The 19,491-nt window shown below is 48.0% G+C and overlaps 1 protein-coding gene across 15 annotated transcripts in view; it reads left to right on the top strand.

The window, feature by feature from the left end:
- MID2 (midline 2) overlaps positions 1 to 19,491 on the top strand; it is a 438,142-nt gene that overhangs the window by 405,865 nt on the left and 12,786 nt on the right. For all 15 annotated transcript variants that reach the window (XM_090059302.1, XM_090059309.1, XM_090059301.1 and 12 more), the window contains one exon: positions 7,544 to 7,751. In XM_090059302.1, the coding sequence (XP_089915428.1) occupies positions 7,544 to 7,751 (208 nt within the window). The remainder of the gene's footprint in view (positions 1 to 7,543; positions 7,752 to 19,491) is intronic.

The following is a 19,491-nucleotide window of genomic DNA, read 5'->3' as shown; positions in this document are numbered from 1 at the left end:
TTCGGCAGATCTCCCCTGCAGTGTTCAACCCACCCCTGGGGTTTCCCTTACCCCAGGGCAGGGGATTGCAATCCGCCTGCCCAAGGGGTGCATGGGGCACCTCCACAAGTGGGAGTTCCTCAATTGGGGTTTGTGGGGCTCCCAGCTGCAGGAGCTTGCTTTTTTTTAGTGCAGGGGGAGCCCAGAATTGGGCTTGTCTTGCACTGACAGTAAGGTATGATGGCATCTAATGTCTAATTCCACAATATGATATAGTATGAGGTGCAGTTGTGTGAATCGTGCATTAGATGCCATTGCACCTTGACCTGCATATGTAGGCGGGGCCTACATTACATATTTATGGAAGTAGTATGTTGAGTGGCTGTGTTGTGGTTTACTGCATGACCTTTCAGCATGCAGACAGGCCCCTGGTGTCCATACGCTATTGTTACAGTACCTTAAGCCTGGCCATAGCTGTTGGAATCTCCTTCAGGTAAAGTCTGTCCTCTCCTATATTTCTTCAGGGGGAAAGAAGTAAATCCTTTTAATATGTGTTTTCCTTCTAAACTAAGTGCCTTGAGATTCACTGATCAGTTAATGCTCACTGTTGCATCACCTCCCTTGCAGAGAAAGGCCCTGCCAGTAGTAAGTCTCCTCCTCTGAAGAGGGTTGGGGTTAGCACTGTCGCTACAAACACCAAATTTGCTATGAAATGGAATTTCATGGGGAACCAAAATCTTTTCTGAACTTGGGTCAAATTAACAAAATTGTCAATGCGAAAAAAGAGAGGAGAGGAGAGGGACACTAAGAAATGTTGAAGTATTTTGTTTCACTATTTTCAAGCTGAAATGTTTCCTTTCAGTGGTTTCAAAATGAAACATTCTTTTGTCTCTTTACCCTCTAACACTTTTCTTTAAAAAATAGTTTACATTAAAAGTTTTGTGAAACAAAAAGATTTAATAACTCCAAAACTAAAGCAAGCTGTTTTATTTCTTGTCAAACAAAACATTTTAGGTTGATCCAAAACAATCTTTTTTCACCAAAAAAAAAAACAAAACTGCTTGGGTTCAAGCCAAGCCATTCCCCCATGCCCAGACTTCTGGCTTGAGCACCAGACTGAAAGCTCCAGATTCCTCCCAGTACTATAAGATTTGGCTGTCAGGTGTGAGATGTGTTGTAATTGTGGTAGCCAAACAGTGGCATGAATAGAGGAGCTTTCAGATGGCTGATGAGATTTAGCAAAGCTGTGTGTGGGGAAATCAGGGCTAGAATAAGTGGGGGGAGGGGTAGCTGTGGTATGTGACTGAGGAGCATCGGCAAGCTGTATACATGGAAGGCCTGGTGCAGGACTAGAATGGCCACAGACCCATCCCCACAATACAGGGCATCCCTTTGATGGGAGGGAAGGACCACCAGCCCCTCGGCCAATCAGCAGTGAGGGGTGGGGTCACCACAAAAAAACCCATGTCTCTCCCTTCCTCTGTGGCTAGCTTGGAACCCTGCTCCTACCTCTAGGCACAGCTGTCACGGCGCAGGGCCCTAGGAGCGGCCGTGATCTCTCCTGGCGCCCCTACCGTGCCAAGTTAGCATCCAAGCATCCTCGTTCTTGCCCGCCACGTCTTTGATGGTATCTATTTTTATAATGGAGGCCTTTTTGTCCCCTTGGACACGGTGCTCTTGTTTATCCTGGCCCCTGTTGTGTTTGGATTGACTTGGTGCAACCCAGCCTTGTGGGCTTTGCGTGGCTCCTACCACCCCTTATACCATGCCCCAAACCTCTCAGATCTACCGGACGTTGTTGAGTCAAGAATACTATTGTTGCCCACATCCTCGCGGACGCCCTCTGGGCTTGTCTCACACTTAAGGCTCCACTAGGCCCTACTCTGTCTCCTCGCCCTCCCAGGGGCTTCTCTCAACGCGCTCGCACCCACCCCCGCACTGGGGCCTTGCTTGCACTCATGCAATCGGGGCTCAGGCAGCCTTGGCCTTACCTGGCCCCAGACTCCCTTCTCTGGGTCTTGCGCCCTGCTGGGGCCTTTCGCCTGTGCCCACACTGGGCTCCTCCCGATATTGCCCACCCTGGGGCCAGGGTCAGGACATCCCAAAAACTCAGCACCACTCTCTGGTGCCAAACTGCTGTGCCTTCTCTGGCACCAGATTGCTGTGCCCTCTCTGGCACCAGACTGCGGTGCCCTTCGCTGGCACCCGGAACCCCCATGCTACTGGGGAGTTCCTATGAGGCCTCCTCCAACCCCTACAGCCTCACCCAGTCCTCGGGTCTAACGACAAAGCAAAACCATAAGCCAATCGGCTGCAACACAAAAGTAAGCCTCCTGGCTATAACGCAAACTCTAGCCCTCTGTCTAAACCTCCCTCAAACCCCTACCAGGGGTTTCTCCTCACATGGGAGCTGTTTCAGGCCCTTGGACTTTTCTCACTGCCTGCTCCAACGGAGCTCCTACCTCCTCAGCTGCCAGAGGGGAACTGCCTCCCTGGCCTCAGCCTGGATCACCTTTATATAGGTCAGGCACTGCCCCCTTCTGGTCAGCTGACCAACTGCGGTTGCCCTGGCAACCAACACCTGTCCTCCTATAGGAGCAGGGCACCAGAGTGCCCCTGCGACAACAGCCAATAGAATCACAAGGACAAATGATTGCCATGTATTTCCACCACCGACCTGAAAAACAGAATTTTTTTGCTGTCCTTTCTTCATTTAGAAATGGACAGGGAACAAAGGGTTTAAAAACAGGACAGTCCCATATAAACAAGGACCAATGGCCACCCTATGCAGGACCATCACCTGAAGTGCACTGGCAACACAAGTTTACACAGGGACTTCCAAGCCACACCAGTGCCATTAAGGACTCACTTTACTGAGCAATAATCCAGGGATCCTGGTTTCCTCTGGTTTAAAAAAATCCCTAATTCTTGATTTAAAAAAGGTAACCCCAAATTCACATTTTTCTGTGATTTAAATGAAACCCCACTAATATATAGATATGTATATAGTGGTGTGCCACAGGGCACTAAGGTGTGCCTGCTCCTTTAAGGGCAGAAACTGCCTGGAAAGAGGGCCCTAGGAGTGGGACAGAACACCCACAGGTGCAGGTTGCCATGGCAGCAGGATAATGAGGGAATTAGGTAGGTCTGCACTCAGTCAACTGGCCGAAAGAAGGCAGGGCCCGGGGCACATATAAACCCGAGGTCCAGGGGAAAGAGTCCCTGTAGAGAAGAACTGCCCAGAGACGTGTGGCCACCTAATATGCCGCTTACAGGACTAATGGAGCTCCAGGAGCTCATCAGGTACCCTGGGCTGCGAGGTACTTAATGCTCGGAGAGACCTTTGCCTCTTTTAAAGAGGTAGAGTGCACCCTGCACTGTTTGTATTACACTACAGCCCAGGAGCTTATCTTTTGGTTGTTGTTTGTACGCTGGTGGACTGGGAAGAGCCTAATAGGAGAGGAGGAGGCCTCATTGGGGCCCAGGGTAAAGCCCCAGCGCCGGAGGGGCGCAAGCTGCAAGGGGTCAGAGAGCTCAGTACCAGTGGGGCACGAGCTACAAGAGCCAGGGGCCCAGTAATAAAAGGAATCTGTGGGTTAGTGCCTCAAAGCCACGCCCAACACAGTGGGCCTAGGCTAGAAGGCCTAGCCATATCAAAGGGCCCAAGGCCCCAACAAAGCAGTGTGATACCCACAAGGCATGGGGCATGGTAAAGGGATGGTTGGAGCCATGCATCTAGCCCATAAGGCTTGGGGTGACCCCTGAGTCACCTACCAGAGCAGGGCCCATCAAGGGGTCCAATAACCTGCAGGGTTGAGGGGGCTCCATCAGGACCGTGACTGAGCTGTAACTCGAGGGCGGCCTCCCTATTTATTACTTTTATCAGCAAGATGTGGCAGGAAAGACAAGAGGGTGCCCTCGGGGCAGAGCTTGCATGGTCAGAGAGCCACCAGGGGCAGTATGGCCACCCCTGGGGATCTTGCATCGAGACAGGTGTTTCATTTAAATCATTGAAAAATGTGGAATTAGGGTCACTTTTTTAAACTGAAAATTAGGAATTTTTTTAAACCAGAGAAAACCAGGATCCTTAGCAATTATATACCACACGTTTGAAGTGCAGTCATGTTTGAGTGCTTTGTGCATGGTTTCTGCTCTGGGAGCTGCTGTTGAAACTTTAGATACTTTTATCAAATCTGGAGAGCAGGGGAATTCTGTGCTATCTTTACAAGTATCTTTGCAACATATTCCCCACTGTCCCCTAAAGAAATGAAACCCAGGATCAGAAACTGTTGGTTTGTAAGAGTTTGTATTGTGATGAGGTTGTATAGTCAAATAAGCCATTACCTTTCTCTGGTGCAGAATCAGATGCTGTTCATTTATAGCAGAAAGAATATATATTTTCCGGAATAGCAAAGATCAGAGGCTTCCAAAAAATCATTACCATTTATTGTTGATGTTGTAGAGCTGGTTCCCAGAAGAGACAATTCTGGATTGCGATGTGTTACAGTACGAGTGAGGCCAGATGTTCCCTGACTATAATGAATCTTCAGAAGGGTTTTATCAAAGCAAACAGGAAAGTGAGTGTGGCTCAGTTAGGAAATAGCTTGGTTTTTGTTGACTGGTAATGTTACAGAGGAATTTTAGTTGTGTTTCCAGCCAGTATTAAAAGACCTGGAAGATCCTTCAAAACCTGCCCTGTTAATTGAGAATGCTGGAGTCTGCATTCTCTTTGGCTAGGTACAGACCTTAAAAAAAACCAAGGCAGAATTGATCTAAGCTTTGTGGTTTTGTGTAAGCTGCGTAATTTAGATCGGTAGTGAACAGAATGCACATCCACTCTTTATGGAGGGGAGCGAGAGGAGGCAAAGCTTAGACCAGGTGCTGCCATTTTTTAACTAGTCCACGCGTGCTGGACTTCTGTTCTGAACAGGTTGAACTGTAACAGAACAGAAGTTCAGCACGAACTGGTGAACTGGTTTCTGATCACTATAAACTGGTTTCTGATCACTTATTACTAATAAAAGTTAATACCACAGAGTTGAGGAAGTGTCAGCTTTTGAGTAGGGCCTCAGAGAACCTGAGCTTCATTTTATGCTTTTGATTTGTTACTGTAAGTAGAGTTATGTGCACAGACTGTTATGGGTAGGCAACACAAGCTGAGATTTTTCTGTTGGCAGTGGATCAAGTCCTGAGAAAATAGTGGCATGTTTTCTATAAAATATAATAATGAAATATGTGCCACAGGGAGTAACCTGTACTTGCTGGAGGTGAGTGTGTGAGGATAAGTTAGATGCTGCAATATTTTTTTTATGATTGAGTAATATTGCACCAGCAATCAGACATACTCAGATTGCATTTAAGGGCCAATTCTCATTTCAGTGTTCCCATATAACTCTCGTTAAGAATATAGATCCTTTAAGGAAATCGAACTACTTAGGTAGTCTAGATTCTGTTTTCACTTCTCTCCACTTCCATTATGTGGAACCATTCCCTTATTTCCATTAGAGCACTTTTCACACTCTCCAGAAGGCCAGAGTGCTGTTCCTACTGTGAGGATATGGTTGTTCCCAAGGATCTGTAGTTCCCCCTAGCCATCATAGTCTCATAATTTGTTTCATAGTTTGTAGGGTCGGAAGGGACCTGAGCAGATAATCAAGTCCAAGTCCCTGCCTTGGCAGGAAAAAGTACTGGAGTCAAATGACCCCAGCAAGGTGTTCATCTAGCCTTGTCTTAAAACCCTCCGGGGTAGGAGCCAGCACCACTTTGCTTGGAAGTTGGTTCCAGACCCTAGCCGCCCTGACCGTGAAGTAGCGCCTCCTGATATCTAACCTAAACCTACCCTCTGCCAGCTTGTGACCGTTATTCCTGGTCACTCCTGGCAGTGCTCGGGGGAACAGTGACTCCCCCAATGCCTGCTGGTCCCTCTCTCACTAGTTTGTAAACGGCCACTAGATCCCCCCTCGACCTTCTCTTGTGGAGGCTGAACAGGTTCAGGTCCCATAGCCTTTCCTCATAGGGCCTACCCTGCTGCCCCCCGATCATGCGAGTGGCCCTCCTCTGGACCCTCTCTATGTTGTCCACATCCCTCCTGAAGTGCGGTGCCCAGAACTGGACGCAGTACTCCAGCTGCGGCCTGACCAGTGCTGCATAGAGGGGAAGGATCACCTCCTTGGACCTGCTTGAGGTGCATCTGTGGATGCATGACAAGGTATGGTTGGCCTTCCTGACCACACCCCCACACTGCCGGCCCATGTTCATCTTGGCATCAATAATGACTCCAAGATCCTTTTCTGCCTCTGCACTGACGAGAAGGGAGTTCCCCAGCCTGTAGGTATGGTGCTGGTTCCTCCTCCCCAGGTGCATCACTTTGCACTTGTCAGTGTTGAAACCCATCCTGTTCTCATCTGCCCACCCCTGTAACCTGTCTAGATCCAATTGCAGCCTATTCCTCCCATCTAGCATGCCCACATCCCCCTACATTTAGTGTCATCAGATTTGAACAGGGTGCTTTTTACCCCCTCATCCAAGTCACTAATGAAGATGTTGAACAGCGCGGGCCCGAGGACCAAGCCCTGGGGGACCCTACTGCCCACATCTCTCCAGGTCGAAAATGACCCGTCCACCACCACTCTCTTACTACCCTCATCATTAGTACCCACCCTCCTAGCATCCTATCTGAGATGATCGTAGCATGTACTACTGATCAGCAACACAGCATTCTTCATAGTTGGATCATGGCATATTTACAAAAGAGGTCATTGTCCACATTTTGGAAGCAGGGAGGCTGAAAATGTAAGTGTCTCACTGAGTGGCACCCAGCAAGTCTGAAGGAGGCATCCTGAGTCTCAGTCCTATGTCCTGTCCACTAGACCTCTGGATAAGCAGTTGTTTATACACTTGAAGATAAATGTCAAAAATGTCTCCCTGCTGAAAACCAGAAGCTTAGAGGTATGTTTCCACCCTTTCTTCAATGACTGACACATCTATCATTTGAGTAAATACTATAATTAAATTTATTTCCCTCTAAAACTCCACTTTTGGTGTTACTCAAGAACTTCATAGGCTCTGTGGTAGCTTCTGCAGAATCCAGCCCTACTGATTCTTATATGTAAAACACTAGGTTTCTCTCAACTTGTTACCACAAGAGATTTTGAACTATAAACCTTGGCAACAATAACTTTGTACTGACCAACACAGTTGGGTGGGAAGAAATTGAGTCTTATCCTAGGTTCACAGACAACACTGGAGGGGTCTTTTGCACTGCAATCAGCTCTTGACTGTAGACTGAGGCAGACAGATGAGCCTTGGCCTAATGGAAAGCAACCAGTGCTGGGGCAACTTAGAGTTTTTGGAGTTTGCTAAAATAGACTGTGCTTTGTATGAACATTCTGGTATGCTGATGAGAGAGTAAAACACTCTGGCCAGTGCATTTTATTCTCTGGTTTGGTATAATGGGCAGAAGAGAATATGTGACAATGCAAACGTGGGTTTGCCTGCCAATAGTCAGCGTGTGTAGTGGGCGAGGGAGCAGTACTAACCATCCCTGTGTTTGTCTTGCTTGTAGGTCAGCCCTTCAAGCTGGACCCCAAGATGACTCATAAAAAGCTGAAAATCTCCAACGATGGGCTGCAAATGGAGAAAGATGAGAGCTCCTTGAAAAAGAGCCACACGCCTGAGAGGTTCAGTGGTACTGGATGCTATGGTGCAGTGGGCAACATATTCATCGACAGTGGGTGCCACTACTGGGAGGTGGTGGTGGGCTCCTCAACCTGGTAAGCAGATCTTCCTGTTCCATGCCCCTTCTACAAGCAGAGGGACACCCTGGCGTACATATTCCTGGAGTGCAGCAGGCTTCAGCCTCTTCACCTCCTCCTCCAGAACCTCATGTTGAGGTTCTAGCTGCACTGCTCTCCATACTTTTTCATTTATGCACTCCCCATCCATGGCCCCACCATGTCTTAACACCTCCTGGTCAACCTCCTCCTGGCCCTGGCTAACCTCACAATATAGCCCACAGGGAAGGAGGCTTTGGCTGTAAGAACCCCTAAAGATTGCAGGGCTGTTTTCGTGTCCCTCGTCCATTCACATCTCTGGAAAGAGCTTCACTGGGCAGTGCCCACTCTCTCCTTGGACTCATTCAGGGGCTAATGGGCACTGTCTGGTGTTTTCTGCTCGGTGTCCCCCATTAGTTCACTTGTTATAAACGTATGATCCTTGCTCCTTTTCCCTATTTTTCTCTTGTTTGTCTCAAGAAATCAGTTGTTATGTCTTCAGTGATCTCCTTCCTAAGGGAGGATTATAGTTTTACTTGGTGGGCCCATGCCCAATGGCATAACAAATAGGTCTGTTCCCTCCCCGTGTCCTTGTCCTTGTCCTTGTCCTTGTCCTTGTCCTAACACATCTTCAGGAATATTTTCAGTGCTAAGGAAACCCTTGTATCCAAGTTCCTGTAGAAATATGAAAGCAACCCAGCAATATTGTCATAAGGCTTAAAGAGGATCCATAGTTTTTTCCCACCCAGGGACTCTCAGGTCAGGCATACTCAGATTGCAAAGCAAAGCATTTCTATGTTTTTAGATTGCTAGTGCTGAACTCCTGTCTCAATGCATTTTTCCCCGCTTGAAAAGATCCTCCCAGAAGAACTCAGTGGGCTATTTTAGGTGATCCACAAAGCAAGGTGGTTGCCAGCTTCCTGTCCTACAGCTGTGCCAGCTCCTCAGGACTTGAGTGTAAAGGCTTATTTGCCTTCATAACCTCTGTTGTTTTGACTGAGATATAAGGAGGAAAATGGTGCTGCTGATCTGCCTCTAGACATGTTGTTGCTACCCAAGCAGTGTTACATGAGCCCCAGTTTTTTACTTTGGGCAACAATGACCTTCTGCTGTTCACATAGCTGGCTAAATTTCTTTCATATGTTTTCATTTTGTTTGCCTTAGCATAAGCCTCCAGAGGATTGATTTCTCACTACCCTTCTCTGAAGCAACCCATGACAGCAAGCATAGCTCTGCTTTCCGTGGGGCCAAGCTTTACGGATTGCTCTGGGGATGTAACCCCCACAGCAGTCCTTAAAGGGATTTAATCCTTAATGGGATTAAATCCTTAAAGGGATCAATGGTCCCTTGTATTGTTTTTACTCAGAGTTTTTCTGTCACTGGCACATGTGACTTTTCTGTATATGCTGCGTTAATTCACAAAGCTAAATCCAGGTACAGGCACTTCCTACCCTAGCGTTCTGCTAGTGGAACAAATGTGAGAGCACAGGCTGCAGAAATCTGTTCGAGGCACCTTGTGAAGCTTGGCAGCAATAAATTGTTGTCCCCTCTTCTAGTGCACCAGGCATTCCTTCCAAGCATGGTTCAGGAGTAGCACAGCTTAATTGGCTTGGTTTAAAAGTCACTCTGGGCAGTAGAAAATACAGCACTGAGGATTTGAGGTTAATAGAGAATGGAGCATCATTTTTGAGCAGCAGCACAAGTGGAGTGCAGGATAATATACAATGCAACTCGTACTTTAAGTAGATATCCTCAGGAATGCTTAGAGTAATATAGACTGAAGCAGTGATCCTAGGAAGTGTCACAGGGGACCATACAGGGTGGTATGATATTTGGGTTGCATTGTGAATAGTATCTTCTCTACTATTTGTCTCCTCTAGGGGTTTACAGAATTAAAATGAATGTGGTTATATAATTAAAATCTAGAAGAGAAACAGAGGGAAAGAAATTTGAATGTATACTCAAGAGAGACTGGAGCTGTCTCCTGGGGAGATTTTGTAGACCTGGGGAAATATCCTGCATGGCTGGGGTGGGTCAAAGGAGACCCTCCCTCTGGCAACTGCACTGTTTTTCAGGCCAGTTTACTCCATGAACAGACACAAAGCCAGCCTTGGGGAAAATGACTCCCTGGGCAAACTCCCTACCAGCACCTCTCCTGGTGACCATGGCCCAGCAGAGAGCAGCAGCCCTGAGTAAAAGGCGCTGGCAGTGGTACCCGGGCAGAATAGCTCCCCCTTCCGCTCAGAGCCCATTGAGAAACACTTGAGGCCCACAGCAGTGGTGCTGAGCATGCAGGCAAGCAAAAGATATTTGGAGAGCACAGCACAGGCTCCCTAGACACTCCACCTCATCCTCTGCCACTCCCCCATGCATGCCCGCTGCCAGCCTCACCATCACCACCACCCTGCGCTATCAGCCTGTCTTCATCCTCATATCTTCCTTGGTGAAGGCTCTTCCTAGTGAGGTGGCTGCTGCGCACTGCCCAGGCATGGTGGTGAGGGCACCAGGAGTTGGGGAAGTGCTGTCGCTCTACAGACAGCCACTAGCTGCAGTGAGCCAGGCTGGGGACTGCTGCACACAAGCTCCCTGCCTCCACCGCCTCTTCCACCACTGCCATCTCCTCTCCCCTCTCCACCTGTCCATTCTTAGTGCTACTGCCACTCACCCCCACAGGTGAGAGGTTGGCAGCCAGCCAGCTCCTACTGGAGGCAGAGGGGTGAGAGGAAGCTGCCTAGCTCTAGAGGAAGGGAGGCTTGCAGCCCACAGAGACAGGAGGGAGGGGGGAGTCCTCCCTCCACTCTGCCACCCGATGCTCCCTCCATCCCTTCCCCTGAGGGTGGCCTAGCTGGCTTGGCAGCAACTGGGAGGGCCACAAGGGCTCCCTAGGGAAACAGGTGACACTGTGTGTGTGGTGCCCCCCTGACCACAGTATCCTGGGCAGTCAGTCACCCATGTTGCCCACCCCTAAAGCTTGTTCTGGACAGGCATAAACCAGCTTCACACAATGGAGATGATCTAATTGATAGCATACAAGCTGTAAAGGTGATGCCACAGCTCATGTGCTGTGGAAAGGCATGGCTGCACAGAGGAGGCATTTGACCATAATAATACCTCCTAGGCCTTCCATTATGGAGTGCCAAGCATTTCCATAGGTAGGTGATGCAGAGGGTGAAGTGACTAGTGATTCATAGCAGAGGCAGGAAGAGACTCGGGGATGCAGAATTATAGGGCATTTATACACATGCTTTGGGAGTGGCGGGGGGCACTTTAATTAGAGTGGCTCGGAGAGCCGCTCTGATTAAAGCACCTGGAGAGTCGCGTGTATCAGCATCCCCACACTGAAAAATGGTGGCAGGAGTGCTTTAACTATAATTTGTCTAACGAGCTTTAAAGTGCCCCGTCACCATTTTTCAGCACAGGGATGCTGATACATGTGACACTGGAATCTGATGGAGCGCACTAATAACCACCCTCTGGGATACTTGATACTTGATGCACTATACAGGAAACCCTCGCTATTTGCAGGTTTGGTATTCGTGGCTTCAAATATTCACCAATGGCAAAACCACATTTTAAATGCACTTTATACACTTACAGGAGTTCTGCACTTGCTGCCTCCGTGCTCCCACCACTATGCTCCCACCAGAGCTGCTGGAGCCATGCCACCTCCCTGGCCACTGGGGACACTGTGTTCATGAACACAGACTGCGTTCATGAATGCAGTGCCTTATTCATGTTTTTCACTATTCATGGGGGATATGAGAGCATATCCCTGCGAATGGTGAGAGTCACCTGTAATTACAGTGCATCGGAGCAGCCTCAGTGCACGTGTTTAGGCACCCATAGTGATCTACCTGGCTTGCTGGGCCATACTGCCCCCTACCTGTTTGGACCAGGCAGAACAGGCACTTTGCCCTAGTGGTGCTTCGGGTTCCAGGGGAGGTATTCAGGCTGTGAAAGTCAGTACCGGATGAGAAGGCACCGTTAGGGGGGACATGGAAGGTGTGCTGTTGCTGAAAAGCAAGCACAAGTTCAGAGAATGGGTGGAGCAGGAGAGAAGTCTAAAGCAAATGGGGAGATTATGGAGCTAAAGGTACAGGAAAAAAGGTATCTAGGAGACATAGGGATGGCTAAGATACTTGGCAGGGAGACTCCAGCTCCATGAGGTTGCAGGTGTAAGGGACCAGATAGACTGGGCAGTAAGGAAAGGACTGCTGAGTCTGTTGCTGCCAGCTGTAGAAGAGGCAGAAATATGCATATAACCTTATAGGCTATGCAACACTGAAGGCAAAGGACTCCACAGACTTGTAGGCTTTAGCATTTCAGGATCTTCTTCCCTACAAAGGGGCTTCCAGTGCTGACAAGTCAGTACTTCAGGGGCTTAAAAATCTAAGACAGACTGTATTTTCTAAACTACATCGCCAGGGAGAGTGTGTAGCTGTCTGTGCTACTGTTCCCATGCTAGTAAAGGGGGCTGTTATCCCAGGGCAGGCTGAGCTGTCTAGGGCATTACCCTGCCCTCTACCCTCTTAGTTGCCCGCCCTCCACTGCACAGTATTACAGGGATGCTACTGTGCAGGTTTGGAAGAAGACTTGTTTATTGTAATGTACTTCAAGCCTCCAGAGGGGAAGCATAAGGATATTCATCATAGCAGTAAAAAGGCAAGGGGATGCATTATTTCACATTGCTGTGCTCTGGGGTATGATGAAAGGCACCAGGCACTTATTTGAACATCTCAGGCTTGGGAACCAGAACACCTCACTTCCAAAATCACTTTCCAGTTGACTTTACTTGTGAGAAGACAGGCAGCTGACCTCTCCCAGAAGAGTACTAAACAAAAACACCATGAACCCTACCTGGCGTCCTCTGGATTTGAGCACTGAGCTAAGTCTTGTGTCTGTAAGATATTTGTAGTGGCACTGAAACTAGATGAGGGAAGTGGCCCTTGTCAGCTCCCTGCAGATACCTGCCAAGTGGCTTTGTTGCAGAAAGTAGTAAACCCACTTCTCTGTGCTCACCTGACAGGCTGCACTCCCTCTAAGTGTTACATCAGTGTGAAGCAGTAACTCTTAAGCTGCAGTAAGATCAGTCCCTCTGTCTGCTCCCTTAAATCAGGTTTTAATCATTGCTCTTGACCAAGCTTGAAGTAAGGAATCCACAGAGAGGTTTTAATTGACTGGGATGATTATTTTATGTGATATGTAGCATTGGAAAATGGTGTTCCCTTTGTCTCATTCACCTGGATTGTTTCTGGTGAATTGGCTCAGAATAGGTGTGCATTCCTATCTGAGAGCTCAGGGAGCTCTTATTGCAGCTCTCAGAAGTGTGGCTTTAATTTCTCATAGAGCTATAATGAACATCTCAAGAAGGGGCTGTGGCAACCTCTTACAATGCCAATGGCCATGCTCTCCGTAAAGTCAGCAGGGTGGATTTAAGCACTGCTGTTCTGATTTAGCAGCACCCTTCATTAATTTATCACCAGTGGAGATGGCTGCCCCATCTGCATAGAAGAAGAACCCCTGGCTCACGGGATCAGAGGTTCAGGGAGAGGGTTCCTCTGAGTCTTCGAATAGAGCCTGTGAAAGTAACACCCAGCATACTGTAGTCAAACGGAGACCAACAATCCTCTCAGCCTTCTCTCCAGCCTGTCAGCTATTTTGAGCTCAATGCCTTCCAGGCTGCTTCTGTACCATATACCAAATGTGATGAATGTGCGGATAGAGACTACTACAGCTGCTCATCTTCCCAGCAACATACATCTTCATCCCCAGCAGCTCCTCTCAGAGTTGCCTCCACAGAACTGTTGCATTCAGCAGAAGTGTGTGTCCATCTTTTGGATGTCTCCTTCTGAGCACAGTTTGATGGGCCAAGCCCTACTGTGGCCAGACCACAGGATGTGCTGCTCCAGGGTCCTCCCACTATGGGTGCCCTGTTGGGACAAGGTTGAATTTCAAACAGTAGCCTCACTTACCCTTGGCAGCATGCATACTGGCAGGCATCTGAGCTCATCCTTTCATCCTCAGTAATACTCTGAATGTGACTTTGTCATGGTAGTGTAGAGAGATTCTGCCTCACTGCCAGTGCTGAGGGAACAAGGTCTTGATAGTGACCTATCCTTGGTGGGCAGGCAACAGCCCCACACCAGCCTCAATCTCTGAGCCACAATAATCTACCAGTAACTCATATACCACTTGAACTTTATTAAGAACAATAAACAGTCCTTAATGAGTAGCTTTTGTGCTGGCCTGATTCTTTTCTAACCAAGGTCCAAGGCAGCGGCAGTGGAACCTTTCAGTGTTTTCAGTATCTGGTCAGTAAAAACCATCTGACCAACAGCAGAAGTAACCTAATGAACATTCAAGGTAGCATTTTTTCTTTTCAAAAAGCTTCTCCCAGTGTTTAAGAAAAGCAGAGTCTGTAATGTACCGTCTAGCACTGTGTGGGAGAGGGAGCTGCAAAGCAGCAAACAGCCTGGCAGTTTGATTTGTAAGTTGTTCACAGGAAGTTGAATTTTATTAGAAGCCCTTCCTTAGAAATGAATTTGTTTTCTGAGTTTTTGTCGTTGATGACTGAATGGCTTGGTCCTTTTGGCAGAAGAAATTCCTTTCAGATGTAGAGCAGTACCATGGGTTTTGTATAAAGATGCACACTAAAAGACACAGCTAGATGCTGGAAGGAAGTACAAGTCTAAACGAGTTGGCTACAGCCATGACTCAGAGTGAGCTTGGAGGCTTGTGTCATATTGAGGCTGACAAAAAGGGTACGTTGATCAAAGGTACAGCAGAGCCTGCAGCTTTCTGCAGACCACAATAAAAACTCTTATCTCACCTCTGCTCAGCCTCCACACACAGCCAACCAGTGTCTGCCTTTGCCCCATCACTCACTGTCAGCAAGGAGTGGGCTATATTTGGTGCAAGTTAATATTGCTGATTTGCCAAGTTTCTCAATACAAAGACAGCAGCCTCAAACCCACGCCCCCCGCCCCCCGCTTGCTGAGTACAGACAGCATTTTCACTTCTGTTGGTCTGAAGGAGTGACAGGTGTCTGTTCCTGCAGTGAAAAGCAAAACAAACAGTGATAGCAGGAAATGGAACTGTTTTTTGGTGGGCAGAGCTTCAATGGCCTACAGGCCATTAATGACAGTCTGGTGAGTGGTGGGGGTAAGGGGATGCCTGCAGCTGGTGACATTTCAGAGTTATTTAAACCAAAAATGTAGCCTGTGTTGTTCACATGGTAGTTACCTTGCAGAATATAACAAAAGACCAAGCTGCTAGGGAACAAGGCTCCCCTAATACACAACAGGAATCGGGTATCCTTCCTGTGTCCAAATCCTGACTTAGCTGTACCCACAACTGTGGGTATTAGATTCATAAGGAGGGCACAATCCCATAGTTCAGCTCTAGCACCTCAGTGCAAAGATGACTGGTAGGGGATGCATGGGAGTGCACATGCCCCCCCCCAGATGGGGCTGGTGCCCCCTGTAATAGCTGATGCTGATGCTGTCGGCAGGGCTGGTGCCCCCCTGACAGGGCCACCACCATCAGCAGTTTCTGCAGGTGCCCCCCCAGATTCAGGCAGCACCAGTCGCTCATGCCTCAGTGGTTAAGGCCTTCACCTGGGAAGCTGGACACTTGGGGCACCTAGATTCATAGATGGTAAGGCCAGAAGGGACCTTGGAAGATCATTGGGTCCAGCCCCTGCACCAAGCAGGAAAGATAACTAGGGGTCAGGTGACCCCAGCAAGGTGACTGCCTAGCCTCCTCTTGAAGATTTCCAGGGTAGGTGATTGCACCACCTCTGGAGGGAGCTTATGCCACAGCCTGGACACCCTGACTGTGAAGAAGTTTTTCCTAATGAGCCTGAATCAATCTGCCAGGAGTTTGTGGCCATTACTCCTGTTTTTTCCCTCGGGTGCCCTGGTGAACACTTGCTTATCGAGCCCGTGATGTACTCCCCTAGTGTAGCAGTAAGCTAATACCAGGTCCCCTCGCCTTCTTTTCCTTAGGCTGAAGAGTCTCAGGTCCCTCAGCCTTACCTCATATGGCTTGTTGTATAAGACTCTGATCATATGAGTGGCTCTTCTTTGGACTCTCTCAAGCTTGTCCACATCCTTATTAAAGTGTGGTGCCCAAAACTGGACACAGTACTCCAGCTGCGGTCTCACCAGTGCTGAGTACAGTGGATGAATCACCTCCTTGGTTTTGCTAGAGATGCATCAATTGATTCATGCCAGAGTATTATTTGCCCTACTGTCTACAGCATTGCACTTCTGGTTCATATTCATACTGTGGTCTATAATTACCCCCAGGTCCCTTTCATTCATGGTGCTAGTCAGTTTGGTGCCGCCAAGCCTGTAGGTGTGTTGGGGATTGCTCATCCCGAGATGGAGCATTTTACATTTCTCGATGTTGAACTTCATCAGATTCCAGTCCACCCAACTTGCTAGGCTGTCTAGGTCTGCCTGTATCTGTAGCCTATCTTCAAGCATGACCTTGCTTCCCCATAACTTGGTGTCATCCGCGAACTTGGCTAGTGAGCTCTTGACCCCCACATCCAAATGGTTAATAAAGATGTTGAAAAGTACTGGACCGAGCACCAACCCTTGCAGGACACTGCTGCCCACTTCTCGCCAGGATGACACAGATCCATTCACTGTGACTCTCTGGGTCTTATCCTGCAGCCAGTTTCTCACCCACGTGACTGTCTCGGAGTTAAGCCCACAATCCTCCAAATTTCTCATGAGAACATTGTGGTGTACTAGATCAAAGGCCTTTTGGAAGTCAAGGTATACAATGTCAACCTGCTCTGTCATGTCCAGGTGGTGAGTTGCCTGGTCATAGAAAAAGACGAGGTTGGTAAGGCAAGACCTGCCCACGATAAAGCCATGGTGGCTGTCATTCAAAATCTTACCTTCTCTTCTGCAAACTTATTGCAGATAGACTCACTGATGAACTTTTCTAGGATTTTCCCTAGGATGGAAGTTGGGCTGATTGGCCTATAGTTACCCGGGTCCTCCCTCCTACCCGTCTTGTGGATAGGCACAACATTGGCCCTCTTCCAGTCCTCAGGGACTTCTCCAGAGTGCCATGAGTTGTGGAAGAGTTTTGCCAGGGGTTCCGCAATGACTTCAGCCAACTCATTCAGCACTCTCAGATGAAGATTATCTGGTCCTGCTGACTTGTATACGTCTAATTTTTTTAAATGGTCGTACACCAATTCTATGGCAATAGTAGGAAGGCAATTATTCCTATCATGCCCATCCTGTACTCTGCCTGGTGTGGTTTTCCCCTTGGTCCAGTGAAAGACTGAGGTGAAGTAGTCATTCAGGAGTTCAACTTTCTGCTGGGTACCGGTAACCAGCTGTCCTGAGATGTTGAGCAATGGCCCCACACTCCCATTTCTTTCCCTCCTGTTCCCTATTTACCTAAAGAAGGACTTCTTGTTGTCCTTGATTCCCATTGCTAATCTAAGTTTGGTTGCTGCTTTAGCTTGTTTTATCTGTTCCCTCGAAAATGCAGGCCATTGTGGAATAGTCCCTCTTGGGGCCCACCCCAAGCTTCCATTGTTTATAAGCCCCTTTCTTCTTTTTTAAGAGGGTCGTGATTTCCCTGTTTAACCAAGAGGGCTTCCCATTTCTTCTGTTACCTTTTGTCTGCATAGGAATGAACTTTTGTGCTTCGAGGATTGTGTCCTTAAGGAGCAACCACTCTTCATGCACACCTTTTGCCTTCAGTCCCTGGTCCTACAGCACTTGCCCTATTAGTGACCTAAGTTGTTGAAATTTGCATTTTTGAAGTCCAAGATGTCAATCCTGCTATCAGACTTATCTGCCTCATGTCAGACAGTAAACATGATGATTTCATGGTTACTGTTGCCCAGACTTCCCTCTGTATTTAAGTCGTCACCAGGTCGTCTCCTTTGGCCCAGACCAAGTCTAGCAGAGCGTGACCTCTGGTGCCCAACATGCCAGACACCTGCTCCAATGCATGCTAATTAGCACACATTGGAACAAACTCAATTTATCAAGCCTGCTGAAACATGCTAATTAGCATACTCCAGCAGCCTCATTGTCATGTGTATTCAGCATCCCCACACTTCAAATTGGTGGTAGGGATGCTTCAGCTAAAGCTTGTTGAAAAAGCATTAGTTAAAGTCTACCCACCGCCATTTTGAAGTGGTGATACTGAACACAAAAGGCATTGTGGGCACTTTAACTAGAGAGGCTTCAGAAAGCCACTCTAAGTGCCCCCCTCCCCACCACAGAGCACATGTAAAGATGCCCTTGGGTTCTAGTTCCCCCTTGCCCACAGAGAGGTAGAACCTGCATGCCTTTAACTTCCCTAGCACAGTGCTGTAATTGCCATGACATGGGTTAGACTAATGTGGCCAACCCACAGCCTCTGTGAGTGGTATGTGGCAGACTGGGGAGGGGACAGGCACCACAGAGATAGGGCAGAAAGCAAAGCAGTAAATCAGGCAGGGAGCACAGGGAAGGAAACAGAAAGAGCCGAAGATCAGGTAGGGGAAGGGGATCAGAGTGGCCCTTGGGAAGGAAGTGGGGTTAATTTGTGGCACTCCTGCTGAAATGTTGACCCTACTGGTTAGACAGTACTCAGTCCTGTCTCTAGTGTGCCTTTTGAAGCTGAGACCCTGCCTGTTGTATTTACTATTCATTGGATAAAAGGGACAGAGGGCAGTTTAGTGAAGAGGTTTCTTCCGTATAAGTAACAGGGACATAGACCAGAACCTGGGACCTGATTCTTTTTAGTCCAGCAGCCATCTCACTGAATTATGCCTCTTCAAGCTTGCATAGTTCCTCCTGGCTTCATATATCTCCCTATTATGGCTAACCGTGAGGTCCTCTTCAAATGGAGATTGGCATATACCTATCTCTGGGAAAGGGGTTGCGGGGGGGTGTTGAGGGCACTGGAATCCTACTGTGTATGTGTGTGCACATGTACATGTCCACACTGCAGAGGAAACAATCAGAAGCTGTGCATAAGAGGCAAAAACACCACTTATGCAGGTAGGGAACTGCCATTTAAACACATAGGCTGCCTATAAACATACTCAGCTGTTGGTGTGGGGGAGGGAGACATTTTAATTAGAGCAGTTTCTGGATAGCCACTCCAGTTAAAACATCTCACTGTCATGTGTATTAAGCCCCCGTGCATTTAAAAATGGTCATGGGATGCTTTATCTAAGCCTCATTCAATGAGGTTTAGATAAAGTGCCCCAGCAGCCATTTTTAAACTTTTTGGGCCTTATACACATGACAATGAGGCCATGCTGGAATGTTCTAATTAAAACACAGAGCAGACTTGATTAACTGAGTCTGTTCTGATGCATTCTAATTAGAAATAGACCAGCACATCAATAGCTACCCACAAAAGGAAATGGGATCCTGCCCTTAGATTCTAGGACTCCCTCCATCTCAGGGTAATCAGACACCCATCTCCCAGCAGCAGAATACCCTGACAGCTTGGGGCAAGGGGCACAGTCTTCACACCTCTGGCCAAAGCTGAGCTGCTTTACAGCCAAGAATGCAAAGGTCCATAGGGTCAACATGGATTGCATCGGACAGATGCTGGTTCTAATTCCTATATTTAGAATTCTGCCTAATTTAAAATGTATAAATGATCCTGGAAGCAAGGATCTGCTTACCCACACACTGAATATTCAAGTCTTACAATTCCTAAATGGAGGCATCTCAGGGACCAATATAGATTTTGCCATAAC

This window comes from Crocodylus siamensis, chromosome 8, assembly GCF_052110815.1.
Source record: "Crocodylus siamensis isolate JL-2025a chromosome 8, ASM5211081v1, whole genome shotgun sequence".
Lineage (NCBI taxonomy): Eukaryota > Metazoa > Chordata > Crocodylia > Crocodylidae > Crocodylus > Crocodylus siamensis.
The sequence above is the reverse complement of the archived record's forward strand: the minus strand, read 5'-3'. Positions and strand labels throughout refer to the sequence as shown.